The sequence below is a fragment of the Arvicola amphibius genome, chromosome 7 (assembly GCF_903992535.2).
Source record: "Arvicola amphibius chromosome 7, mArvAmp1.2, whole genome shotgun sequence".
Classification (NCBI taxonomy): Eukaryota; Metazoa; Chordata; class Mammalia; order Rodentia; family Cricetidae; genus Arvicola; species Arvicola amphibius.
The window spans coordinates 941,697-964,370 of record NC_052053.1 but is presented as its reverse complement, the minus strand read 5'-3'; the positions used below and the strand labels follow the sequence as shown (position 1 = coordinate 964,370).

The 22,674-nt window shown below is 36.9% G+C and overlaps 2 protein-coding genes across 2 annotated transcripts; both read right to left on the bottom strand.

The window, feature by feature from the left end:
* Positions 1-1,510: 1,510 nt before the first annotated feature.
* LOC119819172 (olfactory receptor 1044) lies at positions 1,511-2,455 on the bottom strand. The gene has a single exon (XM_038337232.1). The coding sequence runs from the start codon at positions 2,453-2,455 to the stop codon at positions 1,511-1,513; it is 945 nt and encodes a 314-aa protein (XP_038193160.1).
* A 9,837-nt stretch (positions 2,456-12,292) lies between these two features.
* LOC119819236 (olfactory receptor 8U8-like) lies at positions 12,293-13,252 on the bottom strand. The gene has a single exon (XM_038337326.1). The coding sequence runs from the start codon at positions 13,250-13,252 to the stop codon at positions 12,293-12,295; it is 960 nt and encodes a 319-aa protein (XP_038193254.1).
* Between the last annotated feature and the right edge of the window lie 9,422 nt (positions 13,253-22,674).

Genomic DNA, 22,674 nt, shown 5'->3' with positions numbered 1-22,674 from the left:
TATGAACATAGTTCCGCAGATGTCCTTGTGATATGAGTGTGCATTTTTGGGTAAATGTGCAAAAGTGTTATTGCTGAGCTCTGAGGTAGATTGATTCCCAATTTTCTGAGAACCCGCCATACTGATTTCCAAAGTGGCCATACAAGTATATTCTCCCACACAAAATGGAGGTCTGTTCCCCTTACTCTGCATCCTCTCTAGTATAAGCTATCATTGGTGTTTTGATTTTATTCATTCTGACCAGTATAAGATGGTATCTTAGACTTGTTTTGATTTGCATTTCCCTAATGACTAAGGATGTTGAACATGTTCTTAAGTGCCTATTGGCACTTTTGCATTTCTTCTTAGGAAATTCTCTCTTTAGATCTTTACTCCGTGTTTTGATTGGATTATTTGGTTATTTGATTTCTAGTTTCTTGAATTCTTTGTATATTTTAGAAATTAGAGATTAGTCCTCTGTCTGATATGGGGTTACTGAAGATATTTTCTCATTCAGTAGACTCCTATTTTTTTTTAATGACTGTGTTATTTGCTTTACAGAAGCTCCTCAGTTTCAGGTGTTCCCATTTTTTAATTGTTGTTCTCAGTGTCTGTGCTACTGGGGTTATATTTAGGAAGTGGTCTTCTGTGCCCATGCATTCAAGGCTACTGCCTATTTTTTCTTCATTAAGGTTCAATGTGTTGGAATTTATGTTGAGCCCTTTGATACATTTGGACTTAAGTTTTGTGCATAGAGATAGATATGGATATATTTACATTTTTTACATGTTGTCATCCAGTAATGCCAACCATTTTTTGGAACTGATGTGAATGGCTTTGCTCTGATGACTAGTTTCATAGGACCCAAAAGCATTATGCAAAATTCTAAAGAAGGGAAGTAACCAACAGTCCCATTCAGCTATGATGCCTATTAACCACAATAATGCCAAACCTGATGTGGCAAACTTAAGGGGGCAGTAATGGGTTCTAGTCCCAATAAATACACCTACAAAACACTCCTGCACCTAATCCTCGGGGAACCCTGGGAAAGGTGGGAAGAAGGTACAGAAACAATATAAGAGCCAGTGGACCCAGGAGTCTACTGTGAGATTGTGTTTCCAGTAAAATCAGAAACTACACACATAATTCCAAGGATATATGGGAGGAATGTATTTTGGATGGAGAAAATGGAAGGAAAAATATTGTAATTAAACTATAATCTTAAAATTATAATTAAAAACAAAAAGAACAGATTGTAATTTTTTCAGTTAGAATTTGATATAAATTCTTATCACCATATAATTTTTGTTGTACATTTCCCATTTCAGAAATAAAAGAATGGCTTTCAAATTATTGCATCTTGTTTTATATATGAAATTACATTCTGTGTTGAAAATTTCCCTATATAGGAAAGACATTTTCTATATATTCATATAATATATTGAAAAAGGAGACATGTTAATAGTATTTTATTGGAAAAAGATGGAACACACATAGACCATTATTATTTATTCAAGTAATTTTCTTAATTTCATGACATAAGGCTTTGGTTCCTAAAGATAATTAATTTCTTGATGGCATCCTTCACTTCCTTATTCCTTAAGCTGTAGATCAAGGGATTCAACATAGGGATGATCACTGTATAGAAGACAGAAGCCATTTTGTCTGTGTCTAGAGAATGGTTAGAACTGGGCTGCAAGTACATAAATATGAGGGTTCCATAGAAAATGGTTACTGCCAACATGTGGGAACCACATGTGGAGAAAGCCTTGCGTCTTCCCTCGGCTGAGCGCATCCTCAGGATGGCAGAAATAATGAATGTATAGGAAATAAATACAATGAGAAGAGAGGATATGAACATGATGCCAGCACAGGCAAAGATCCATAGCTGTTTAGAGTGAGTGTCTGAGCAAGTAAGCCTGAGAAGAGGCATGTCATCACAGTAGAAGTGATTGATGGTATTGGAGTGGCAGTAGCAGAGGCGAAAGGTAAGGATGGCGTGAAACAGAGCTACCAGGAAGCTGTAGCAATAGGGTGCAGCTACAAGGTGAAAGCAAATCCCTGGAGACATCAGGACCATATAGAGTAGAGGGTTACAAATGGCCACATACCTGTCATAGGCCATGGAAGCCAATAGCAAACACTCAGCTGTCATAAAGGCTAGGAAACAGCCTAACTGGGCAGCACATGCATTGAAGGATATCACGTTTTTTTGATACAAGAAATTCCCAAGCATCTTGGGTGTAATGACAGAGGAGTAGCAGAAATCAACAAAAGCCAAGTTGCTGAGGAAGAAGTACATGGGTGTGTTGAGTCTTGCATCTATTTTAATGACCAGAATCAAACCCAGGTTGCCAACTGTTGTGAAAAGATAGATGGATAAGAATACCACAAAGAGGGGCATCTTTAGCTCCTGGCGATCTGTGAGACCCACAAGAACGAACTCTGTCACCTGGGTGCAGTTTATCTGAGTCATGAGTCTTCACAAAACCTGTGTGCAAATCAATAGAAAAAGGTGATCAACATTTTGACAAGAATATTTTTGCTTAATGTAGTGAAACACTATTGTATTGTTAACATGAGAGTAATAGCTGAATTGGACAATTATTAAGCTCTTTGGAGTCAGAGCAAAAGATGATTATGAGGAGATATTTTCTTAGAGGCATTTCTCTCAGTCTAAATTGAAAATAAGATAATAGCCAGTCTACTAGTTCAATCTTTTCCTGAAGTTGCTACTTATTATTTAAAACTCAACATTAATTTTTTGAATATGTAAAACAAATATTTATCAGAAAATGTTGACAGGGATAAAATAAAAAATGAATATATTCTAATGGAACCACCATTTCTATATAAAATAAACTACATGTTTCTCCCATAAAAAACACACAAAATTCTCTTCTTTACCTGTATAGCTTGTATATACTCTACAGAAATCATCATAGTTTATTACATGTTGGGAGTCAGATTGACTCTATGTTTTCTCAAAAGGACAAAGGGAGCTTTAGTTGATTGTCCAAAAACAGACTTGGCAAGCCTAGCTTAGGCTTTGAGTCACTTCCTGGAAGGACTAAGGACTGTACTCTCTGGGAAATTGATTCTTTCCCTTGGGTTGTGGTTAAGAGTCCTAAGGTGATTGTGTATGAAGTATCCTCTGTTCTCTTTGACAACTTATCTAAGTTAGCCCTCTGCTGATCTTGGCCCATTCCTCCCTCTGCAGATAGTAAACAGGTGCTGTGCTTTTTAATAAACTTGCTTGGAATAAGTCATTAGCTTATGCAAGAGTCGTGGCCCTTGTTGTGTCTTCTTTGTCTCTCAATACTGGATCATCCCACTTGATACCTTACTATTTAGGATCCTTTTCCTATGGGTTCCTGTCCCTTACAAATGTTAGTGATTATCTTAGAAATGCATATGGGTAGCATGATGACAGACACAATGGTGTGCTTTTTAGCATATTTGCTTCTCTTACTTTTTAATTCTAACATTTTTTTAAATATCCATTTTACAAACAAAAGAGAAGATTCTCGAAAAAGGTTCAGTGTGTGAAGTGTAACTAGACAGCTAGAATTTAAAAAAATGCGCTTCCTAACAATGTCCAGAGCACTTCATGATTATATCCTCATTATGACCGCATATCTATCCTCAGAAAAACACATCCTAAGGAGGATACAGATGATGTACAAGTGGGAGATAATGCTAATCAGAAGGAAGGATCTAAGTGTGGCAATGCCTCCTGTAATCTCAGAATTTGAGAAGTGAAGGCAGCAGGAATCACAAATTCATTCACCCTCATTTACATATAAAAAGGCTAAACTGGGCTAACTCACACCCTGTGTCAAAAAAACAAGAACAATAAGCAACAGAAAGAAAACAAACAAACAAACAAGACAAATAAGAAAGATACACAGAAAGGAAGAAAAAGATATGGTAAGAGCAGAAGCTGTGATTCATTTAAGGCGTCTGCACCAGTAACTCCCATCACCGCAGGTCTAAAATGTTTCTCCTATTTTTTTTTTTTTTTGTGTGTGTGACATACAGTTATAAAGTAATCTTCATATTCAAGACACAATTTCATTTATACATATTTTAAACATAACTTCAATTTTAAAAGTGCTATTGCTTTCCAACTGATTTATGTCAATTTACTTAGATCATGTCACTTTCTTTGTGGTTGACATACACAAATATACACACACACATACACACATGCACACACCCCTACAAATTATATCATCATTATTTCATTAGTATTGTACTTTAAGTGCAGTGCCTTTGTGTATTTGCCTGTCATTTTTAAATTTTACCTATGCACAAGGTCATAACATATGCAATTATTCTTGCTGCCAAATCTCTAGTTTCATGTATTTCCTTTTCTATGAAAAATTAAAGTAAAATTTCAGCAAAATGAAAGACTTTAAAGACACCTCATTTGATAAAACATCATACAAACAACAACTTGGAGTTCCTGAGTTTATGTAGTTGTTTATTTTTTTTTTAATGCTTTTATTCTTTGGTCTTTGGGGGCCTGCTATCTAGCTGGCTAATAAATACCCAGAGGATTATTCTTACATATGAATGCTTGGCCTTAGCTTGACTTGTTTCTTGACAGCGTTTCTTAATTTATCCTATCAACCTTTGCCTCTGGGCTTTTTACCTTTCTCTAGTTCTGTATATCTTTTCTTTACTTACTCAGTGGTTTGCTGTGTAGCTGGGTGGCTGGTCCCTGGTATCCTCTGTCTTCTTTTTACTCCCTCTGCCTGTCAGGCCCATCTACCCTTTCTTCCACCTTGCTATTGACTGTTCAGCTCTTTATTAACCACTCAGGTATTTTAGACAGACGAAGGAATGTCGATTCACAGTGAATGAAACGCAATATAAAAAAGTAACATATTGTCGCATCATTAAAACAAATGTTCCTAAGTGTCTTTTGGCCATTCGAACTAGCTCCCAAGGTCCTGATGAGGAGCAGAAGGAGCGAGAACATGAGGGAGAAAGTCAGGAACGTGAGGGGTGCGTTCACTCATGGAGACGGTGGGACAGAACTAAAGGGAGATCACCAACTCCAGTTGGAATGGGACTGATGGATCATGCGACCAAACCCGTCTCTCTGAATGTGGCCAACAGCGGGGGCTGACTGAGAAGCAAAGGACAATGGCGCTGGGCTCTGATTCTTCTGCATGGACGGGCTCTGTGGGAGCCTTCTCAGCTTGGTCGATACCTTCCTGGACCTGGGGGGAGTTGGGAGGACCTTGGTCTTAGCATAGAGTGGGGAACCCTGATGGCTCCTTGGCCTTGAGAGGGAGGGAGGGGAGGTATGGGTGGAGGGAAGGGGAGGGAAGGGGGGGAAGGAGGGGAGGGAAGGGGGAGGAGGAGCGGAGGGAGGGGGGAGGAGGAGGGAAGGAGATGGAAATTTTTAAATATAAAAAAAAATAAACCATGAGAAAAAAACAAAACAAAACAAAACAAATGTTCCACAGCATAAACAAATGTAACACATTTTCTTTTCTTTACTTTCTTTTGCTTTTTTAAAAAACGTTTTTGGTCTTTAGAGACAGGGTTTCTCTCTGTACCTTTGGAATCTGTCCTGGAACTAGCTCCTGTAAACCAGTCTGGCCTCGAACTCACAGAGATCCGCCTGCATCTGCCTCCTGTGTGCTGGGATTAAAGGAGTAAACATCCACCACTGCCTGGCAACAATTTTCTTCCTGACTAATGTATTTATGTATCTCAGAATGATTTCAGATGATGTAATTATTTCTTCGTTTTTATTTGAGATGTTTTTAGGACAGGTACTACATATTATGCAATTATTTTCAATTTCAATTTATTTTATACAAAATAATTGCATTGTAGGATTTCTTGAGATGTCTCGATGCCTAAAGTACTTGCTGGCCAAAGAAGTGAACAAGTTTGAATTCAGACCCCAAACATCCAAATCAGATCCACTCATAATGGCAGCACACATTTGTAATCCAGGTAGTAGGTGCACAGACACAGGAATATATGTGAAGCTCATTGGACTGACTGCCAGTGTGGCTCAGTTTGAGAGCTCTATAGCTTTTGAGAAATCTATCTTTAAATAAGGTGAAAAAGAAGTTAAAGTTGAGGTCTCTTGCCTTCATAATTGTATGCATATGTGTATTCACAGACATGTGCACACGCATATCTCATATACAGACACAAACACTTCATTCTATATTATGTTTAAACACAGACATATACATTTTTAAATGCATGAATAAAAATACAAAGCAAAGAAATTTTCACTCATATGTTTTTGCTTTGATATGATGGGGTATGGTAACAGGTAGATTAACGTATCTGTGAAATGTTGTTATAGGCAGTTCATATGGGTATAGACTTTTGTATATTGATTCATATGTAAAATTGTCTGTATTTATGTCTGAAATTGAATACGCTACCATTTCTGTTTCAAATGTTTATTCATCTATGTAAAGTTATTTTGTCATATTGCATCTTCTCTGGGTGCTGGAAGCTAGGAACCAAATTAAATTAAAAAAGAGGTCATGCATGCTTTTGGTCTGTGCTTATAGTATCTCAGACCACACCCAAATAGGCCAGTAGGAGTTCCCACAACAAAGAAATGGTTATCAGTCTTCAATTTAAGAAAACATTTTTAAATAAAAAATTATGCTTTAGCTTGTAAATATTCTTGATGGTGACATTAGGTTTATTTTTAACTGTGATTAAGTGTTGCAAATGTCTTAAAATCTGGGCAATGGTGGTGCATGCCTTTAATCCCAGCACTCAGGAGGCAGAGGCAGGCGGATCTCTGTTGTTTTGAGGCCAGCCTGGTCTACAAGGTGAGTTCCAGGACAGCCAAAGCTACACAGAGAAACCCTGTTTTGAAAAACCAAAAAAGAGAAAACAAAACAAAACAAAAACAAAAACAAAGAAAAAAACAAAAAACTGCCACAGAATGTGAAAATATTCAAAGTTATACCTCATATATAGAGATGTGACTGTCTAAATCTTTAAAGATTACTGATTCTTGTTTTTCTTTGCTAAAAATGTTTCAAGAAAAGCACAGCGTATTCACCTTCTCATAGGGTTTCATTGGGTATGTTTAGCTCTTCTCATTTTTCCACCCATGGTCTGTCATTCTTGCTATCAACTGTAGGAGCACAAACATGCATGGCTTCCCTATAACCATTATCTGGTTTCTTGGGATAATTTATTTTACTGCTTTTCTGAAATAGTGTGTCATGTTTCCTTATACCCAGAACTTCCATCAACTGGTTTGAACTTACCGTCCTGTGAAAAAAAAAAAAAAATGTATGTGTATATACTTACAAAATTGTGTATGCATTTGCTTGACCATCATGCATCTTTTAATACTAAATTAAAGTCATGAGAAACTCTATCCTCCTCAGAGAAAGTGTTACAAATGACCTGTCTTTTCCTAGCATTTATACAACACAAATGTTAAGTACTTTCTCATAAAATGCACATAAGTTAGACAAATCTCTAATCCTGTCTACAACAGTGGATGTTCTTGATACTCTAAGTCTGTCACAAAATAGATAGCTCATTTTTTGAATTACTTAGCATGTTTTTAGAATTATAATATTATGCCATTTCCCATTTCCATTTTGTCCTTCTAATGCCTCCTATATAACTCTGCTTGCTCTTGTTCAAGTTCATGGCCTCTCTTTTTATTAATTACTGTTTTATATACATATAATTATACATTTATATTTCAAGATACACAAAACAACCTCCTTAGTTTGCATAACGTGATTTATACATATTATACATATATTTTCATGGCTGACTATTTAGTATTGGAAAACCAATTTGTGTAACATTTCCCGGGAAGACTATGTCTCCCACTCTCAAAATTATTTAGGCTTCTGTACTTTTTATTTATTAATTTTTTTTTGTGGACCGAGGCCTTGGTGACTTTCCTTTGTCTGCATTGGCATGTCTGATGTATTTTTTTTTATCATAATGATAACAGCATTAAAATTAGTGGTTAGCGGTTAAATTAGGGCCGTGCCATCCATGCACTGGTGATCTTGTCTCTTATTTGGAATGCTTGGCTTAGCTACTGAAATATGAAATAGAGGTAAGCTCCTCCTAAAGCATAGATGTGAAAGTTCCTTCTAGGTTGAAAATTACTCGTGCTATTTTATCAAAGAAAAAATTATAGTGGAGTTTTAAATCTAGGCATAGGTACTGGTTGCCTAATCAACAATTACCCTTCTAATGTAAAATAGCTATCAAAAGACAGAAGTGAGGTTTTGACATAGATTAGAATCTTTCCTTTAGGTGTCTAGTCTTTTCAAAATAACGTAATGGATTTTAGCCTTTTCAAATGCTTCCCACCACAATCTAATTATATATTCTATATACTATGAAGTATACTAAAGTAAATTAAAATAATACAAGAATAAACTATTTTGGTTTATTTCAGAAAATGTTACCTAAAAATTTTTAGTCTAAAGATCTTTATGGTCTTAAATTTTAAAATACTTATTTGTCACTATTGTCAAAACCTGTTTGTTGAACTTACTTGGAAAACCTGAGTTCTATTCTTCTGCATGTAATGCTTAAACAGCAACAAACTATGGACTTTTATCAGTGAAACTATCCCAAAGGATCTACTTAGAAGAATGATGTAAGAAGAATTAGTCAAGAAAAATTATAGCCTATGTCTTTGGGGCATAGATACCCCAAAGCAGGTGAGAGATAATTAATATAATTTAACCACAGATCTTAAACTCTGCTTTTTCATATCTTTGCCCTAATATGCTGTCTTGGAAACTGTCATTTTTTTCTGATTTTCATTCTTTATATTATTTCTGCTTGGTTATAAGTTTTTCTTTTACATTTGGTTTCGATTTTGGGGGAGGTTGCAAGAGCAGTAGGCAGATGCGAGGTGACGGGGAGATACGTGAGATTGGAATGCATGAGGTGGAATCCAGAAAGAATCGGTAATAGTTAAAAAAAAGAAACATTGCATATAAAGTAAAACACAATAAAATAGTTATGTAGAACAACAACTACAAAAGAACTGCCATGTGAGAATTCTTAAAATTTGTGTATATTTGGAAGAACTAAGTTGCAAAAATCTACTTTAGAGGACCATAAAACATAATGCTGTGTTTATTTGCTGTTTTGAAATACTCAATAAATATGTGTTTCTTCTTCTAGGCTTTTGGTTTCTGATATTGATTTAGTCACTAAACTATATGATCTAAAACACATCATTGTTTTTTATTTTAATAACGGTTTTCATTTATTTTACAAAGCAGCCAGAGTCCTCTCCGTCCTTTCCTTTTGTTCCCTCCCCTTTGCCATCTATCTGTTTCCCTACCCACTCCTCCTCCATCTCCATTCAGAAAGAGACAGGCCTCCCATGGGTTTGCACAAAGCATGACATATCAAGTTGAGGCAGTTCCAAGCTCATCCCCTTATCTTGAAGCAGGGCCAGGTAATCTAGTATGGCTAACAGGTTACCAAAAATAGCCTAAGTGCCAGGGAAAGGTCCTGTTCTTACTGTTAGATGCCTTACTACAAGACCAAGCTACATGGTTGTTACACACATGCGGAGGGACTAGGTTGGTCCCATTTGTAGGGACCATTTGGAGTCCTGGCCTTCAGCCGCTCTTCCCTGCTAGAGCCTTCTGATTAGAGTTACTAAAAGCTGTGCCTTGCCTTGAGGATCAGAGGGTAAGGTTTTCACCTGTTGGCCCACTTGACTGTTGGGTATATAAGCCTCCATGGTGCTATTGAATAAAGGGTTTCTTACCAGTGATTAGAGGTCCGTGGCTCTTTCTGTCTCTGTGTGTGTTTGTGTGTTTCAACCTCCAGCCCCTTGCCAGAAGCCCGCGAACTGTATTGTAGCACATAGTGCGCAGATGGGGGCGCAGTGCGCAGCACCCATTCAGGCTCCCTGATAGTCTTTTTGACGGTTTCATTGGCCTACTCTTGGAGACACCATGGAAAGAATATGATTTTAATGTATTAGGGACAATGATCCTCCAAAGAACTGATTTTTTTTTCTCTCAAAGATCGTGTGTTGAACCTTAAACCCCTAAAAAATAGTCTTTTAAGATGGTACCTGTGAGATGCCATTAGCGTTAGAAGACGTCATCGAGGTGGCGGCTCTGTGACGACATGAGTGCCTTCTGAGAAAAGACAGACCAGAGAATGTATGTCTAATCAATCTGTCTACCTTTATCGCCCCCACTCCCCTACTACCTTTTTTCTTCCACTTGTAAAGATGTATAAAGATGAGGTTATTGAACCCACAGAGTGTCTGTAATTATCGAGAATGTCAGAAAGAGAGCCTTAGCTACTACTAATTGAATCCGACAGAACTTTGATCTTTGTTGGACCTCTGGATCCAGAATAGTGAGAAAAACTACTTTTATTATTTAACCTACAAGTTTATGGTGTTTTTATTGAAGTCTTAACAGGATAAAAGCATCTCTAAGAAAGACAAGCAGTCTTCAGTGCAAAAATTTTCATGGCAGCAAATGCAGTGACACATCATTTCTAGGGATGCTGAGACTAGGGAAGACTGAGTGCCAAGACGACCATTTATGATAATACCACTAAGGCTCAGGGATCATCGTGGAAAAGGTAGTAGAAGAACTTAAGGTAGAAGACAAGGAAGAAAGAAAGATTAATTTATTGGTTGTCTGCCAGAGACACAGCTTATCCTAAGAAACATTTTGGAAGCAAAAAGGTAGAGTATGTTTCCCTGAAAACTACCTGCAGGAGGGAACTGGAGTCATTATTTTATTTTATTTATTTATTTTTTTTTTTGGTTTTTCGAGACAGGGTTTCTCTGTAGCTTTTTTAGAGCCTGTCCTGGAACTAGCTCTTGTAGACCAGGCTGGCCTCGAACTCACAGAGATCCGCCTGCCTCTGCCTCCCGAGTGCTGGGATTAAAGGCGTGCGCCACCACCGCCCGGCTTGGAGTCATTATTTTAAAGTCAGGGGAAAAAAGTGATGAAGAAAGGACACAGAATACATTTGAAAAATTTAAAAAGTTCAGATAAGAGTGTTGTGCCCAAGTTGAGACCCACAGAGAGACCACCAGAATCCAGTCAAGTCCAGAATGAAAAAGCAAGGTTTATTCTCCAGACAGACTGGGAGCTCATCTATTACATATGGCACAGTGTAGTAGGGAGAGCTCCCCTTCCTCATTTAGGGCTGACATATAGGCAAAAACCACAAGCTGGGGTCATTAAGGGTCAAGGGAGTTGGTCTTGCATAACACAGGGTATGGACCACTTCTCCATAGCTGCTAGGAACGTCTTGGAACATTTTTGGTTTTTACTTGAACCCAGTGTCCTAACCAGCTCTTAATCTTGTAACGTTCTTAAATTTTTCCATGTCCTACGAGACGAACTCCAAAACACCACTGATCTCATTTTCTGTTGGCCATCTATGTCTGGGAATGTGGTCTGTCCTTATAAGTGGTTTGTTTTCCCAGTGAGACTCCCTTGGAGAAAACTAATTTATCATTTGCAAGTGGTTATCATTTGGAAATAGTTTAGGATTAGGGATGTTGACATGTGTTCACTTTTTCTTCTAGCTCTAGGACCCTATCTGGTGCACATCCACACAGGCCCTATGCACAGTGCTTCAGTGTCTGTGAGTTGATTATGTGAGCCAGCTCTCGTGTCAAGAAAGAATTGTTTACTTGGTATTCTCCATCTCATCTGGATATTACAGACTTCCTGCCTCCTCCTTTTTGGGATGTCCTGTGTCCTGAATGAAAGAGTTTGATAGAGACATTATTTTTATTTTTACTTTTAATTTAGTTTATTTTTTTAAATAATTCTTTTCCATTACACCACAGGTTTATTACAGCTTCTGGTTTTGCATTTTTATGGGATTTCTGAGCATACAGGAATAAGTGAGTCTCTGCATCTGACAATGTTTCTTGTGCATTTTCTTGGGCTCTTTTCCTTGGGTTTGCTTGTTTGTCCTAGTCCAATTGGTTTGTTTTTGTTTTACATTATTAGATTTTATTATTATCCCTTAATTGTCTGTTTTTTTAAAAATGAGGGACAGAAAGCAGGTGGATTCACATTGAAGGATAGGTGAAGAAGAACTGGGAGAATTTGAGAGAAGAGAAACTGTAATTAGAATATATTATATGAAAAGTAATCTAATTCAATAAAATAAAAAATAATAAAAAGCAAAAGGATACAGAAATGTTTGATTTAATAATATTTCTGTTGAACACCAATTAATTTTAAGATATTAAACTCATTTTACTAATATTGGGGGGGGACCAAGAAGGAAAATCTATGTTTGTGTATTGAAATTATTTTCTTAGCTCTTTAAACACCGAAGTCTGGTTTCTACTGTCTATGACTTTCTTCAGGGCATCTTTCACATCCTTGTTCCTAAGGCTGTAGATCAAGGGGTTTAGCATGGGGATGATCACTGTGTAGAAGACAGAGGCCATCTTATCTGTATCAAGGGAGTGGTCAGAACTTGGCTGTAAGTACATAAAGATAAGAGTTCCGTAGAAGATGCTCACGGCCATCATATGGGAGCTGCAGGTAGAAAAAGCTTTGCGTCTTCCTGCAGCTGAACGCATCCTAAGAATGGCAGAGATAATGAACATGTAGGAAACAGAAACAATCAGAACAGAAGAAATGAATGTGATTCCAGCACAGGCCAAAATAGACAACTGTTTGTACTGAGTGTCTGAGCAAGCAAGCCTGAGAAGGGGCATGTCATCACAGTAGAAGTGATTGATGATATTGGAATGGCAATAGCACAGGCGAAAGGTGAGAAGAGTGTGAATCAATGCCATCAGGAAGCTATAGGTATAGGGCACAACTACAAGCTGGATGCAGATTCTGGGGGACATTGTGACCATATACAGTAGAGGATTACAAATGGCTGCGTATCTATCATATGCCATGGAAGCCAATAACAAGCACTCAGATACCATGAACGTGAGAAAGCAGCCTAACTGGGCAGCACATGCATTGAAGGATATGAAATTTTTGCTATACAGGAAATTGCCGAGCATCTTGGGTGTAATGACAGAGGAGTAGCAGAAATCAACAAAAGCCAAGTTGCTGAGGAAGAAGTACATGGGCGTGTTCAGTCTTGCATCTGTTCTAATGACCAGGATCAGCCCCAGGTTGCCTATGGCTGTGAAAAGATAGATGGATAAGAATACCACAAAGAGGGGCGTGTTCAACTCCTGGTGATTTGTGAGGCCCACAAGAATGAATTGTGTGACTTGGGTGCAGTTTTTCTGAGCCATGAGTCTTCAGAACACCTGTAGGAGTAGAGAAAAATCCAAATGGTACATTTCCACTTTACATAACTCAAGAGATACTTTGTACTTTATTGATCTTCTAAAAAGACATTTTGTCATTGTTGCTCTACTAATGCAGGAATTGTCATAGTACTGCAATGCTGAATATTGGGCAGGTAATAGAAAGAATTATGAGCAATTGATTCATGTTACTGGAGGGGGTTTCATTTTCTTCAGTAGTATTGCCAGAGATAAATTCCCTTTCCTGAAATAACTTCCTACCCAATCTCACACAAGTAACTCTAATTTTTCTCAATTGACCACACACAAAAAGAAGACATGAATGGAAAAGGGTACATGTTGTAAAGAAGGGTGGCAGTGGAATAGGGAATATAGAAGGGTAGGGATAGGGAGAGAATTAATACAACTTATTATATATGGTGGTCCATGAATTTAATCCCAGCACTCAGAAGGTGGAGACAGGAGGATCTCTGAGTTCAAGGCCAAGCTGTTCTAAAGAGTGAGACACAGAGAAATCCTATCCTAAAAATACAAAACAAAACAAAAAGTATAAAGTCATCAGGCACCAAAATGGAAAAATAGAAGAGATATTAAGATACAAAGAATATTTTCTTTTATTCTAAATCCATCAATTTATTTAAAGACTGATGAGTGGAAGAGTCCATTCTAAAAAGAATGTTTGAGATGTGCTGTGAACTTATTGTTTTCCTGTGACAGTTGAAGCTTAAAATCTTTGTTTCCCTTATCAATATTGTCTAAATTTCTTGATTGAAATTTTACATATCTAAATAATATCACACATTCTTTTTATTTTACTATTTTGTCATTTTATCCCCTATACTTCCTTCATCTATTAATTTTATATCTAAAGAATAAAATTTTTCTCATGAAAACTTACAAATTGTTTTACTCTTCCTAAAATTGCACTAAAAATACATTAGTAAAATAAGCCTTTGTTTAAGAGTCCACAAATTATTTTATGTGGTAACAGCTATTGTTCAACTCATTAGAGTATATACTCATTATTTCAAAGCAGTCTATGTTATTGAGAAATTTGTGTCGTTGCTAGGGTTTCTATTATTGTGATAAAATACCACAGCTAAAAGCGGCTTGGGAAGAGAGAGTTTGTTTCATCATTTGTGCCCAGATCACAGTTCATCATGATGGAAAATAAGGGGAGGAACCTAGAGTCTGGAAGTGGAAAAGAAACCATGGGGGATGTCTGCATATTGGTGTGCATCTCTTGGCTTATTCAGCCTGCATTGTTATGCCATCCAATACAACCTGCCTAGAAATGGTACCACCCATAGCAGGATGGTCTCTCCCTCCCTTGTCAGTCATCCGTCAAAGAGTATAGTGATAACAATAATAACTAATAATAATATAAACTTGTCTACAGGTCAATCTTATTAAGCCAGTGACTCAATAATATTCTGTCTTCCTAGATGATTATATTTTGTATCATTACATAACAGTCAGCAAGCACATGTAGCAATTAATAACTTTCAAAAACGGAATTACTTCAATTTCTCTTTCTTTTACTAAATAAACTACTATTTAGTTCTCATCTTGAGACCCTAACACTGATTATAACCAATTGAGTTCTGCTTTCCAATAAGAGTGCATTGACACTCTTAGGATAAGGCCCCAGGGACACATTTTCTGAATCTCTATTACATGTTAATAAAGCAATTCTAAACCACAGGCAACAGATAGCAGATGGAAATAAAGATAAAATGAAAATAAATTTTTTGTTAGTCTTCCGAGTGTGAATTCATTTTGTGAAAAAATAAGGAAATAAGTACTGATACACGACGCTGTAAGAAAATTAACTCTAACTGAATGAGTAATATTCTCATTTTCTGAATTTGTAAGCTGTTTTGTGTCCTAGTATATGGTTCTGTATTTAATCCAAATACTACCTAACAATAAATTCACGATACACTTTCAGATATAAACAAATTTTCAAATTATATACTCTGGCCTACATGCATCATATGATTTTAGCTAATATACAGGGTAAGCAGCTTGTCTGCAAAGAGGTCTGAATTCTTTCACTCTGCTCTATAACCACAAATCTAAACACTCTGTGATTCACATTTTCCTTGACAATGTATATAATTATAGTACTCATATGAAATTCTCAAAATATATAACAATAAAGGTAATTACTCATATTTGAAATTCTCAAAATACATACCAATGTATGTAATTACAGTACTCATATGAAATTCTCAAAATACATACCATGTACCCTTTGCTTTTACAAAAGAATGTGATATTTTCATACTGTGTTATTGAATATTTTTATATTCCTCATATCATTCAGTTTCACCAACACTAACTCTATCTACGGATCCAGTGTATGCATCCAGATGTTAATTCGTTTCCTTTTTGTTTGTTAATAGGAACATTTACTTTGTCTCCTACATTTCCTTATACTTTTGTTTTTATGCAGTTCTCTTCTCTACCAAAATGCATGGGCATTGAAAGAGGAATCAGTATTTACCATCATCAATAGTGAAATATACTTTAGACTAATATATCTGGATTTTCCCTCTCAGGCTGAATACTTACTTTTATAGTTTTCCATTAACCCCATTGACTTCTCTCATCTGGAGTTCCTACCCTCTCATTTCTTCCCACACTTTTTACCTATGTTCAACTTTAGACACTTTATATTTGTTAGCAACACCATTTTCATTAGTTTCTTAATTTAACAATTTCTAGATAATAGAAAAGGAAGAAAAGAAAATAAATTCTACTAAGAATATTTGAATAGTTCTTCCCTGTACTTTGAAGGTCTATTCTTTTCTTTGCAGGGTATAACTAGGGGCAAATCAGTGGCAGTTGCCTAATGTCTCCATCGACCTTCTATAAAAATCTGTAGGTAGATCCAGGACAGGCTCTAAAAAAGCTGCAGAGAAACCCTGTCTCGAAAAACCAAAAAAAAAAAAAAAAAAAAGAAAAAGAAAAAAGAAAAAAAAATCTGTAGGTACTGAAAGGATAAAAGATAATATGTGCAAGGATTATATTCTGATCAAATGTGAACTTGGTTTTTCCCTAAGAATGTAGTTTATAAACTAGATTATTTATTTGATGCATATACACTTATACTGTCTCTTATTATAACTTGTAGCCATATAAAAAAAGGCTAAACAAACTAGAGAACATACTTCTGACATTATCTAACAAAGTAAGTCCCAGTTATATTCCAAAACCACTTTGCCATATTGTAGTTAAGATTCACCTTGAAACACTACAATAGTGTTCTAAGTCAGAGAGATTTTCTTTCAACCTACCCAGACAGGATGTTCTTCTTTGTCTCCTCATAATGTGTGCAAAGAGAAGCTGTCTGCAAGACTTTGTTCGTTTCTCTGTCCCGGAGGCTCCTACTCCAGAGAATAAGAAAAGGAGGTGTTCAGAAAAATGAGAGTCTATGCTCCTGTGGGAGACATATTCAAAAAGCACTCCCTGTCTCTGAAGAGTATATCGATAATATTTAATGTCATGTTTTTATAAGGGATCTGATAACTTTTTATGGAGTAGAAAATGTCATTTTCATTGCCATTATATCATTTCAATAAATAATCACTTATAACTTATGAAACTAATAATTAATATATTATCATTTTATTATTAACTTTTAAATTATTTCCCCAGCCAATGACAGTCTTTTCCCTCCTTTCTCCCTTCCCAGTCCTCCCCTCATACCCCCTAACCTCCCTGCCCTCCACCTGCCCTTTCCTGCTACCCCCAGTCCTTGCCTACCCTGGACATTCACTCCTCTTTCTTTCTCTTTCAAAAAGAGCATGCCTCCCTTGAATATCAGCAAGCCATGGCAATTAAGTTCCAGTAAAAGTCCTCTCCTATTGAAGTTGGATGAGGCAACCCAGTAGGAGGAAAGAATCCAAAAGCAGGCAGCAGAGTCAGAGACAACCCCTACTCCTTTGGTTCAGAATCCTACAGGAAGATCAAGCTACACACCTGTAACAGGTGTAGAGGGCCTAGGTAAGCCCCATGTAAGATCTCTGGTTGGCAGTTCAGTCTTAGTGAGGCCCTAAGTACCAGGTTAGAGTCCATGGGTTTTCTTGTGGTGTCCTTGCCTTTTCTGGCTTTCACAATTCTTCCTTCCCCTCTTACACAGGATTCCCGGGGTCCCATGCCATGTTTGGCTGTGGGTCTCCACATGTGCTTTCATCAGTTACTGGGTGAAGCCTCTTTGATATCATGTGGGCTGGGCAATGTTATATGAGTATAGTAGAGTGAGTTTAGCATGAATACAACATCTAACTATTGGAATAATTTATTGTCAACAACTCTTTATGCATGGAACATTTGGTAAATCCCTGGGTATTTACTTGACCTTCAGGTTTAAAGCCAGAAGTTTGTTTAATATAAAGTTTAGTAGATCTGGACACAAAATTTCATTCTTTATGAAACTCTGCTGTGGTGTAATGATTAATGAAAAAATATGCAAGATGATATGAAAAAATTAGCAGGATTTAAGAATATGGAGAATGAGTGATACTAGAAAATGGAATACCCGGTGCACAAAACGAGAAAAGAATGAAATTCCAAGTGTCTATCAACCAATCAAAAGAACAAACAATCCAATAAAAAAATGGAATACAGCCGGGCGGTGGTGGCGCACGCCTTTAATCCCAGTACTCGGGAGGCAGAGGCAGGCGGATCTCTGTGAGTTCGAGACCAGCCTGTTCTACAAGAGCTAGCTCCAGGACAGGCTCCAAAAAAGCTGCAGAGAAACCCTGTCTTGAAAAAAAAAAAAAAAAGGAATACAGTCCTAAACACAGAACTCTCAACAGAGGAATCTAAAATGGCTGAGACACTTAAGGAAATGCTCAACATCCTTAGCCATCAGAGAAATGTAAATCAAAACAACTCTGCGATTCAATCTTACATCTGTAAGGATGGTAAAGATCAAAAACACTGAGGACAACTTATGCTGGAGAGGTTGTAGGGTAAAGTGAACATTCCTGCATTGTTAGTGGGAGTGCAAGCTTGCACAGCCCCTTTGGATATAAGTATAGTGATTTCTCAGGAAAAAATTAGTAAACAACCTTCCTCAAGATCCAGTAGTATCAGTTTTGGGTATATACCCAAAGAATGCTCAATCGTACCACAAGGACATGTGCACAGTTATGTTCATAGCAGCATTGTTTGTCATAACCAGAACCTAGAAACAACCTAAAAGCCCTCAACTAAAGAAAGAATAAGGAAAATGTGATACATTTACATAATGGAGTTCTACACAGCAGAAAAAAATAGTGACATAAATAAATATGTTTTCAAAGACAAAAATCATCTTTAAAAGGGCAATATCCTATGGGCTATTTTCGTTCTAAACTACTTCAGAAATACTTCAGTATTTACTGCGTACAAAGTATTATTTTAGGTTCTTATGATGGAATCATAAGTGAAAGTAACATGATCAAGCAGGCCGTTCTTCAGTGCCAGGGTCCTAAGTGAGAGGCTGGTACATGAGAAGACATGGAAGACAGAAATCTGGGATCAGAATGTCTTGCATAAACTGATTTCTTATGCCAAGCAAGCTTAATAAGAAGTAGAATTTATTATATGCCACTTACAGTAGAAAAATAGGAGAGAATCAACAACAAAGCATCAGACAATGAAACAAAATCAGTAGGAAAACAAACAATGCTTTATACACAAAAGCAAACAAGGCTGCACAGATGAACACAGGCTATCTCTGGAGGGGTTTGTCTGGGTCCCACAGCATCTTGGCAACTGGGAACCAGAGCATTCCACAAAGTCACACCAGGCAACAAACCTTACATAAGACACTTAACAGGGAGAGTCTCAGGAAGGTGGCTGCTTCTGAGCAGAAATAAGGACAGCAGAGGACTGGGTTGAGGGACAGGTTTTATAGCATATTAGAAGCATGTACTGTGACCTATTGGAAATGTACAATGCAGTCAGAAGTATTGATTAGCCTTGACTCTGAAACACTTTTTGGTTTTTAAAACAGAGTCTCAGATTGGGATTTCCAAGACTCAGAGCTCTGGTCAGTCCGGGGTTAGGGTAATTTTCCACTGTCACGTTACTCTACAATCTCAAGGACATTGAGACAAAGCACAGAGTGACCAGTGCAGTTGGGACTAATTACCATAGCCCCATATGGTAGAAAGAGTTGGGTTCTCTGTATCTGAAACCAAATCTCTACCAGTCCCTCATCCCAATCTGTTATGGGCTCTGCTAAGCATATTTTAGTTTTAAAGGAGTAACTGTATTCCTTCTACATACATCTAATTTTTTTGAGAGTTGTAAATCTGCATTCTTTATTTCTTTGGAACAAATACTTTCAGTTCGTGCAGTGGTCATGAAGAAGTTTTACCCACTGAATTGACAGTACTCTTCTCAACAGGATATTTCAGAAAGATTTCTGGAACACAGTTTCCACTGAGTCATGCTTCCTCTAGTTGTTATTTTCAGGGACTGTAGTGACATACATCCCTTGAAATTTTTGGAGATATTAGTAGACTGTTGGTTAGTCTGGAGCTGTTCAAAGTGTAAGACAAAGATCGAGTCAACGTGGAAATTGCTATTCAGGGAAGACTGCAAAGGCTCGTTTTCTTCACTGTTATTACCCTGGATGAGGTGCCTCAGGAGGTCACTGGAATCTCACATCCAGTCTCTCCTACTCTGAGACAACACAAACAATATATTTAAGCTGTGACTTGGACCATAGTCAGAACTCCACTTCTCTGAATAGATCTAGGCAAAGTTGATGTTCTTTTGACAGCTCTCATCTCAGTTCATCTCCCACAGCATTCTCTTTGTCTTACTGTCTCCAAGTCTATGTGAAGAGTCGTCTTAAGCCAAAACAGTTAAACTCAATGATCTGTCTGCTTAAAGTTCCTCATACATATGCATGGCTCAACTGCTCACTTCAGCTGGCCTTCTGAACCCATGGCACCTCACAGAGGTCTTTGTTGTCAAAACCAGCATTCGTGGTTAATTTTTATCTCAAAGAGAAAAGCTGATTATTATTAATTTTGTTGTAATTGTGCAGTAGCATTAGCAATGATTTCCTAAATGTAAAATATTAATTAATCATTATTATACTTGTTTTTATAATTTAACACATTTTATTTTCTGTGAAATTTCTACAAAAGTTGTTTTCTGAGTTTCAATACAAGCCAATTGTAGGGCTTGGGATTTATTCGTTTAAAACAAAACAGTAGGGGAAATGCAACAAGATGATCTTTCCATTTTCAAAAGCTTCTAAGGAAAGGATCATAGATAGGGCCATAAGGGATCATTTAACCTAACTCCCTTTTTCTCACTACCAGTAGTTTATACCCATTCCATAATCTTAATACATGTTCCTGAATTAAGATTTACAGTTCAACTTTTCTAAAATAACCATTTAAAAATGCTTAGCACCAGCTTGCTTCATCTTTCTTGAAACTATGAATTTGAGATATGAAATTCGAGGTGTGTCTCTTATCTGTTGGGATTCTTATTTTGTTAATAGAGTTGTTTGTTTTGAAATAGATGTTTTTGTTTGCTTTTAGACTATAAAGATAAAATTGTCAGAATTCACTTCAGCACAAAGGATGATATTTCAGTGAGTGGAGTAGATCTGACTCGTGCACTAAGTAATCAATCAGGAGACGTCCGTTTTTACAATCGTGTCGTTGGTTGGTAGAGTCATGAAAGTGGTCTGCACAGGTGTAATAGTTACTTTCCTGCTGCTGGGGGAAAGAAGCATGATCAGAATAAACTTGAAAAAGAAACAAGTTTTTTGAGTTTATGACTCCGGAGGGGTAAGACTCCATCACGGCAGCGAGATGGCTGAAAAATAGAAACTAGAAACTGATGCCTTCAAAGTCAAGCATGAAACACAGAGAGCAAACTGGAAACATAAAGAGGCTTTCAAAATGCAGCCTGTCCCAGTAACTAACTTCCTCTTGCACAGCCCCAAACAACATCACTCACTGGGGACCAGTGTTTAAAAGCCCAGGACGAGGGAGACATTCTTACTCAAACCTCTTTGCCAGGGTACTGAACCCAGCATCCTGTATAAGCACAGAGAAGTTAATTTAAGCATTTTCCAGGGAACTCCAGTGTTCATTCACATCAAGGAGAATCTGTACTTACTCTACAGTGTTTTAATTTTTACATTTTTATTTGCATGATTTAAGTGCATAAGGTTTGCTAAATCCTAATTATCAAGCTCTTGAAATAAAAGTTTTGTCTTCTCCCACTGGCTTTGTTAAAGTGCAATGAGACACTGTTATTAATTAATTATTCCCTTCTGAGTTATTACTGGGGAAATATATGTGAAAACTTCATGTTAGAGCAATTTAAGTAATTATGTTAAGTAATTTGGAGACTTTATAACTTTAGAAAACCATGATACTATTAATTAACTATGTATTTGCTACAATTCCAAATCTATTTATGTAGATAAAAGTAAAATCACAGAAAAATTAAAAAAACACAAAATGATATCTAGAAATGAAAACATATCAACATAGCTAAGAAATGTAAACTGTGTGTTATTAAATTTCTGACATAAAACTATCCCATTTTTAGTGATACTATTTACAATTTGAGGTCTCATGAGTTATTCTAGTCGATAAATGTCCACAAATTTGACATATAAACAGATTTTATTTTTTTCTTATACAAAGCTTGGTGAAACTTTTGATCTTCCTCTTTAGATCTTCAGCTCCAAGGCTTGCCTATGTGTGCTGTCACAAACAGGAGAGCTGAAATTTTCGTGAAGCGTCAGTCATGTGTAAGGTAAAAGCTTTTTATTTTGTGTGGGTGTGTACGCACATGTAAGAGGGGTGTCATGTACACACACGTAGGCAGTGCTATGTGACTTTGCATTACCTGCCTCATTTTACTCTCATATGACAAAAAAGAACACATCCTGAATCCAAGTTTCATCTCATGAACCGTGCTTCACATCCAAAGCTGTGCTGGGACCAAACCTAGGGCTCCATGAATAATCAATAAACACTTCACCAGCTCAATGACATCCTCAGCCCTAGATTTTATTTTAAAATAAAAGCCCACAAGATAACAGGAGAAATAGGAGATGCCACATTATGTCTAAATAGTATGCTTGATGAATATCAGATATTTTATTATCATTCATAAATTACATATTTTACTCAGAATTTAGTTTTATATCCACTAGGTTCAGATGTCCCATCCAAAGATAGACATGTAGTTAGTCTGCCTCCTTAATGTTGTCTATGCTGTCATAGTTTCTCTGTATGGTATGGTCATTTGGGGGAATATGCTGGCCAGTATTTTCTGCATTGCTACTCTGCTCGGTCTCTTCTCAGTTTTTCTCATACTTGGATTAAAGTCATAGACGTAGGTAAAGAAATAAAGCAGTCGATTGC

Coding starts and splice junctions, on each gene's coding strand:
- LOC119819236 (XM_038337326.1), bottom strand. CDS start 13,252: ATGGCTCAGAAAAACTGCACCCAAGTCACACAATTCATTCTTGTGGGC.
- LOC119819172 (XM_038337232.1), bottom strand. CDS start 2,455: ATGACTCAGATAAACTGCACCCAGGTGACAGAGTTCGTTCTTGTGGGT.